General features: G+C 33.1%; 1 protein-coding gene across 1 annotated transcript; it reads right to left on the bottom strand.

The window, feature by feature from the left end:
- Positions 1–5,072: 5,072 nt before the first annotated feature.
- On the bottom strand, positions 5,073–7,647 carry LOC149136456 (uncharacterized). The gene is made up of 3 exons (XM_089348325.1): positions 7,375–7,647; positions 5,249–5,398; positions 5,073–5,138 (listed from the first exon to the last, which is right to left on the bottom strand). The coding sequence occupies exons 1-3, from the start codon at positions 7,645–7,647 to the stop codon at positions 5,073–5,075; spliced, it is 489 nt and encodes a 162-aa protein (XP_089204451.1).
- Between the last annotated feature and the right edge of the window lie 835 nt (positions 7,648–8,482).

Raw genomic sequence — 8,482 nt, 5'->3', positions numbered from 1 at the left:
AAATACCAATATTTTAGCTTCTTTTTTCTGTTTGATTTTTATTTTTAATATATTTCTTTTTAAAGTTTAGGTTTGTTGTGATCGTTCATATTTATCGCTTCTTCTAGATAACTGAAAGACGGTGGGTTATAATGGCCTCCTATAAAGATACAGAATAATAAAAAGATTTGAAGCAATATGAAAATCCAGGTACATGATTACTAAAAGTCATAAAAATCATATTACGTCTGGATTCGAAATACATGAAATTATTGATGAAATTCTAAATGAAATATTGGCTACCACTACATAGATAAATTATTCATGAAGTCTGTTTAAGATATTATTCGAATTACACAATACTTCAATAATGCTTTGCTACAAGAACTCAATATTGAAGATGAAGATCTAAGAGAATATTAGATAAAATGTGATGTAATTAATCATCACAGGTTTGTATTAATTTTCCCTCCAATTTTCGTAGAATATTTATTCAGAACATATTACAAAATAAAATTTTGACTCAACTACATGTAATTTTGTAATTTATTGGGGCATGTACCCAATGAAACTAACGACTCGTAAAGACTGCCACTAGCCGAAATGGAATTCAATATAAATTCAATAATCAAATCATCTTCGCCATGTTGATCAATGTTAATGCACGCGATAAAAAATATAATGATTGACCAAAATCTTCTCGACCGTACATATCGATTACACAAAATCATTTTACTATATTACATAGCCTGTATTTATGAAATAATTTCCCACATGTCCAAATTGCATCGACATCAATAGCCATTATTGAAAAGTTCTCAATACTACATAAAATTTTTACCATGAAACGACTGACCGAAACAATTATATCTGCGAATGGAAGTCAATCTCGCTATCTAAATTTAAACAACTTTGCAGTGAAAATTCGCATTGAACATTTAATTTCTCCTATTTGTCATCTGTTTTCAACGACAGTAACATAACTTTCTGTTCAAACGTACATACAAGAAATTCGAAAAGCATGCCATAAAGACAATTCATTAGTAGCAGTAGAATAATGAAATCCTTTCTTCTAATATTGTTCTGCATCACATCTAACATTAGCAATAAAATTATTTGAAGTACTGCACGGCTGACAGTCAGGTGCGTTTACATTACTGCGAACAAATTATATATTGGAACATCAGCATTTTTCAAGGATATCAAAATAGATTTGTACAACTGCAAAAAAAAAAAACAGAGATAAAATTTATGCATGAATTTCGGCTTTCAGTCCAGCATCAGTTCAAGTTGAGATTCACTTTTCTTTTCATCTTTAACCACCGTGATTCCTCCGGCCAGTTGGTAAACAAAGATTATTTTGAAGACTTTTGAAGGAGTTCAGGCAGAGATTTGCTTGCAAAGCGCCAGTTGCCTTACACTAGGGGCGGGAATACCTGCACAAGGACCACAATTTCATCCTATGGACCAACCTCTTGACAGAACTGGGCAGCAAACTTGTCCTCAACCCCCTTCAGTCTAGATGTTACTCACCGTGATGTTTGGTTGTTCACGAAGCTGGAAGACAACCTCGGGAGCTGTCATTTTGAAGACATTAAAAAGATGAAGGCTGGAATGAGGGGCTTGAATGTCTTCAGTTTGGAGGAGTTTCATGGAGCCATCCTGAAGTGGCTGGAGCGTTCCAAGTGCATTGAAGACAACGGATTCTAATTTGATTAGGATTAAAGTTTTGTACGTCTTGGAAATGAATAAACGTCTTCCCTTAAAACGTATCAAAACGTCAGGAATGCACATTGTGTATGCATATATATATATACATGGAGAGAGAACGAGAAGACAGAGGGAGAGAAAGAGAGATAGAGAGAGAGGGGGGAAGAGAAGAGAGAGCTTCAGAGCTACATTAAGTTATATATATATATATATATATATAGATATATATATTTAATTATATGTATTTCTTCTATCTTAATGAATAAAAATTCTTCGGATAGAATAAATGGGTTAATAGAAACCAATGTAGCAAAGAACACAAAATAATTGTGGTGTAGTTCCTGTTTTTAAGGCAGGAACTCCTTAAAAGTTTGGGTATTTGAGTATGTTTAAAAATTTAAGGAATGGAGGAAACGCATGTTATAATTGCATACTTTATTCCTACATATGTTTCAAAGGATTACAACCTATGTGATCCATAGGGATCTGTGATGTTAAAATGGTAACCTTCTCTTCAGGGAATGCATGAGAATCATCTTAAACGGTCAGGGTTAGGATACTCGGTCATAATGTCTTACGTTTAAGATGATTCCCATGCATTCCCTGAAGAGAAGGTTACAATTTTAATATCACAGATCTCTATGGATCACATAGGTTGTAATCCTTTGAAACATATGTAGGAATAAAGTATGCAATTATAACATGCGTTTTCTCCATTCCTTAAATTTTTAAATAAATATATATATATATATATATATATATATATATATATGTGTGTGTGTGTGAGTGTGTGTGTGTGTGTGTGTGTGTGTGTGTGTGTGTGTGTGTGTGTGTGTGTGTGTGTGTGTGTAAAACGTTACTCTTTAACCCGGTGTACATTTTAGGAATATATTAACGACTGTTCACTGAATAAATTATATACTCTATATACTCAACTTGTGTAATTACATTTCAAGGTTAAATTAAAATGTTATCTAGCTAATACTGAGTGTTTCTGACTGACACAAGTTTTAAATTAACTAATTACTATATGATTTTGTGAACATATGGTTCTGTGTCTATTATGAAGTTATTTTATAAGAGATTCATTTTCAGTAACAAACTCATACGCGATAAAATAAACATAATTTGTTTAATTGTACGTTAAAAAACCTTTTGAGAACCGATAAAAGGCTAGGTACGTGGGAGCAGCATGTTGACTTCAAATCACACGTAGATCAGTTTTGCATTTCATCCCTCCAAGGACAGTAAATAAAGAAATAAATATATATATATATATATATATATATATATATATATATATATATATATATATATATATATATATATATATATATATATATATGTATATGTATGTATGTATGTACGTATGTATATGGTGGTGGGGAGAGTATATGTATGTTTGCATATATATATGCATCTATATTCTATATACAAATATGTTATGTATGTATATGTATGTGTGTATATATATATAGGTATCTGAATGTGCGTGTGTGTATGTATGTATGTATGTTTGTATATATGTATGTATACGGATTCGTAAGTATATGTACGTAATTTCGCTTTAAAATTCGCCGCATTTATTATCATTTTGGAAACTTTGGTCAGAGTTGAAAACGAACGGGGTTTGTTTACATGGCGGATGGGAAGCAGAGGTAACCCCCCCCCCTCTCTCTCACTCACCTTCTCTCTCCCTCTCGCCATGTCTCTCTGTTCCGTTGACAACGTAGATAAATATTACCGACACTTTCTAACATTAAACTCCTGAAAACTCCTTGTAGTCTGCGGACTTAGTTTTATGCCTTGAATAAATATGTATATGGATATGAATCCACTAAATATGTGTCTTTATCACGTAACCAACGATTCATTGTGCTTAATTTCTGATTTATTATTGACTAGTAAATAGCAGGCAGACTGCACTGAGCAGTTGCAATTCCAATGAGACGTTGAAACAATAATTTGTGAAAAGACATTAGGAACGAATACAAATTTTAATGTTCCATTAAGTAATCCTAAAGTATTTATTATTTTCATTTTGTTATTTTTATTATGTCATCGAAATCAACTACTTCTTTCTAAACAATACTGCTCCAAACAAGACTTTTATGCTTTGATTTGCTCAGTTTCGTAATTTGTCATCAAAAAGACAAACAAATTGCATAATTCTGACTGGTATTTGTAGTTTCACTATTGATTATTTTTTTCTTCCTACACTTGTTTTAAATCATTCTATAGAACGTTGAAAAATGTTTTCCAAGTTGCTTGGAAAATTAGATTATACCGATCATCAAGTCTTCTAAGTAAACTAATTTTTTCATGATTTAAACCTACCTTTTAAAAATGTATTGTTTCTTTCAACTAGATTTCCTTACCTAAATGAATATATCTGTCGCAGACACTATGCCAGGTTTTTTAACTATAAATCGCTCATTCTGAGTCAGCGTTATCCTGGCTATATGTTTGAATAACATATTTATTTCAATTGATACTACTGCTTTGAAATTAGATATAGTAATAAATTGTATAAGATTGTCAACTAATTATTTAAAAATTAAATTGATTCTAAATAAGCATAGTTATATTTAAATCCACCTTCAAACATTTCTGTTGTTGTTTTTTTTTTTCTACTGTATTGTCTGATAACTTCTGAGTTTAAGTTAACCCCACCACTATATCATCTTAATGCTAAGAGACTCTGATATCTCTTCCCATCAAAACCTGTGACACTTCAAGTTTGATACTCATTATTGTTAAGCTGGTAACCCGTTGTGTAAATTGAGCTTTACTTCAGACTTTGTCAGAACAACTAAACGAATGCTCAGTAACTGCCTTCGGTAACTCTAGTAAATTCAGAATGCTCAGTAACTTCCACTGTATCATTTACACATTAAAAGACTACTAATGGTAAACCACAAAGAGATCCACTCATAGTTGCAAGTTTACAGTGATCGTTTGAAAATGTTGCCTATCAATGGTAACAAGAAACCGTTTATCCAGTACCATAATATTTGCAAAAGAATAAACACTTTTCTGAATAACATTGTTTCTAATTTCTTTTGCCTCACAAGTACAGCTGGGGCTTTTCGTCCCTTATCAAGTAAGACAGATGTGTAATTATCGTCACTGTTGTAATTAAAATCAAGTCCTTTTACTTTCGATTTTATTTCCAACTCTATATTGCACTCACTCCCCAACTGTTCTCAATTCTAACTATTTCACCCTGATGTGCACACAATAAACCATTTTCACAAACATATCTAATTGCACTAACCTTTAAAATTTGATTGTTATTGCAGTGTATCGCTCATTTAGCAGAATCATTGTGGTTTAGAATTTTAAAGGGAAAATTTTATATTATTTTGCTAATTGCGTCAAAATCAGATATCTTTCCAGCGTTCAAAATTTTGAACGACTTTGATGTTTCTATCAATTTCTATCAATATCTGTAAATATCAATATCAGTTGATGTAAAGAACCAAAAATATAGTCTTATTATATTCGAAGACCACTTTTTGGGATATCCATGACAATTTAACCCGTCAAGCGGTTTTACAACATCTAGACCATAGTCTTCTTTCGACAATTCACTAGTACACGAGGGTTTGAGAAAATGTTTCGGATATTGCCATTCCTCGATCGAATAAACCATGGGAATTCCGCTGACACACGATTCTTTGTGAATTACAGTGTTGTCGTCTGGGGACTGCAAATATAGAAAATACATTATTTGAACAATATATCCACTCCACAGTGCTTCTAATTGAATTTCCTAGTTTGTAGCAAGATCTAAATTTAGCTCTAATATACATTTGAGACATTATTTAATGATACAGAATATCTTCCTACTTACAGTTACAGTTTTGCATATAATACAGCTAGGCTGACTATGACGAAGCAATTTGAAAATTAAACGTATAAGCCGTGAGCGAAGTATTAGCGACAGGATACAAATGCTTGTCACAATAAGACGAATTTTGAAACGAAATCTAATCGCTAATTTACGTCTGTCTCGGTACGTACAGCATCCAAATATCTTAGTTAAACATTATTTCCGTTGATAAATAGAAATAATTCGTCGTTTTTCATATACCTTTGATATTCTATATTTAATCATTTGATAGTATTCTCAGTTTGGTGCTACTGATGATGTTGATGATGATGATGATAATAATTACAGAACTTTCTCTTATTATAGGTTAGAACTTCAGACTTTTCACACGAAATTATCAATGTAAGAATGATTTTGTTATATTTGCAAAGAATGCTATCAGAATTAATTAGAATTTCTACGTAAGTTTTCAAAATCAATGAATAAATAAATGGAGAAAAAATCTAATAGAATAAATAATGTATTTTCCTTCCAATAATACATATATATTTTAGCCTCTCAAAAATTATACATCTTCACAAACTTTACAATGTCACTAAATAGAGAGAATAATTTATACAATCACTTGTTTATCACGAAAAATATCAAATAAAATGAATTCTAAGTTAAGCACGAAGTTGCAAATTTAAATATGGCGATTATTCGAATATATACATTCAAGTTCTATTCTTAGACGACACAAAGATGAAATATAAAGTTAGCCGTGATGGCATTCGATAGATGAATTTTTAAGTGATCTAAGTAAGCCCTATAAGGTATTCGGTTTAATGCAGTTTACATTTTACAAAACCTCTAACCTCAAGACATCTAATATATTAATATGTGTGATGCTTTCGTCAGTGTAAATGTGTGATTTTTATTTAAGAAATTGTATGCTTTAATGTACCTAGCTCCACACTGATAAATAGCGATAATTCTTTCTCACAAATTAAAGTTTCTCTAACTAGATATAGCGAACTAAACAATAAAGCGACGAATATTAATGTACAAATGCAAAAGTTTTCTCGATATTTTAGCATTTTGCCAAGAAATTACACCGGAAACTCAGATTTTATAACGCTTAATATGAAAAGCCTTAATTTATATATCCATCAACTTTAAATGGTGGAACTTATTTCTAAAACATCTTGTTCATGTATATCTTTGTTTAGGGTGAGTATTTTATAAAATATTAGTGACAGACTATTTTAGATGACATCGTGATCCAGATTGTTCTGAGCCAAAAGACGGATGTTGAAATGATTACTATAATCAAGCAAAATATTTGACCATGACCAAACAAAGACAGGAAATAAGACCAAGCTTTCTTATAAGGCTCGGAAAACGCATCTATCACTCACTGTTTTATATGCAACAAAGACATATCATTGACCCCTTAAATTCCACGCCCTCAATAGATGAAGTAATGACAATTTTTGTTTGCTTTGTGATGCCATGCTGGGACCAGACACGACACTGAAGAGACCGGAAGGAATCAGTTGCTCTCTCTAGCCTGAAAGATATTTCATCATCCAGGGAGCAAGAACGGCTGAGAGTGCTGCCCAGCTAGACAAACTTGTCTCCCAATCTCAGAATTGTTCCTTCAACCAAGATAGCTGGTTCCACAAGGATTTCCTAGTGCAGACTGGAACATTACAACAGTCTTGTTCAGGCTAATGCTGAGTCCAAATGCCTTGGAAGAACCAGGAATACGATTCATGAGTATTTGTATTGTCATCTGCATAAAGGAGGTCACGAATAAGAGACTGGCCAGAAGATCGATACCAAACATATATTCCCAGAGAGCCAACCTTAGCAAAAGGATTAGTAAAACCAGCAGAAAAATACAAAGGAAAGCGAGTTGGTGTAAATATCACCTTCTGCTTGTCACCATTCTCTACAGGAATGGGTCCCGTCATGCCACCACCAATATTGACACAAGCGTTGATCCCATCATGAAATGATTTAATTATAGATACGAAGTGATCAGAACATCCAAGTTTACTAAGTATTTTCCATAGCAAGGTCCTATTAACAGTATCAAAGGCCTTCGGTAATTCAGTGAATACCTCGACAAGATCCATATTCTGCTCATAACATTTTCCCTGCATCTGTGCGCTGAGAAAATCATATCCATTGTCCCTCTACCATATCAGGCCACGTTCAGATTCAGATAGGACATCATTTACGAGACACCCATTCAGGTGGGTAAGAAGAATATTTGAAGAACCTTGCCAGAAGCTGATAGTAGAGCAATACTCCTGTAGTTACCAGACATTGTCTTGGTTCCTTTCCTTTTACAGAGAGGGAGAATAATTGCATCTTTCCAGTCCTTATGTACTGCACCATCCTTCCAGACTGCACAAACAAGTTCATGAAGGGACTGTATTGATGTAATTACCACCAAATCGCAAGACCTCAGCACAAATTCCATCCTTTCTAGGTGACCGGCCATCGGCCAAGCCTGACCTTTCTTTCTTGACCGGCCATTGTGCTTGCAACATCGATATTCCTCCCTGTGCCTGTGAAATCTTGTATCCCTGCCGTAAGGCTGTATTTCCACACACACCACTATAATCTAATTTGTCCTTAGTCGAAAGACACCTGTTGTTATGTTCTATTACTATTTTTATTGTATTTGTGTAACATTGTTCGTTTTTTTTCCGTCCTTGTTTTGTTATACATTCGCTGCTTTCTTGCAAGGAATCTAATATTCCTAGCTTAGTTTTTCCTTGGGGCAGGCTAGATTGGAGCAATATTGAGTATAACCAGCCGAAATTGCAAAGATAATCTGGATCTCGACTGATGAAAGAAAACTCTGAATGACCTGTTCTTGTCCCATGTTGTATTATTTGTGTATATATATATATATATATATATATATATAGCGGCGTACGTACACTTTGTCTCTGATATATA

Source organism: Octopus bimaculoides, chromosome 3 (genome assembly GCF_046866305.1).
Source record: "Octopus bimaculoides isolate indiv1 chromosome 3, ASM4686630v1, whole genome shotgun sequence".
Taxonomy (NCBI): domain Eukaryota; kingdom Metazoa; phylum Mollusca; class Cephalopoda; order Octopoda; family Octopodidae; genus Octopus; species Octopus bimaculoides.
This window is presented reverse-complemented; position numbering and strand designations above follow the sequence as displayed.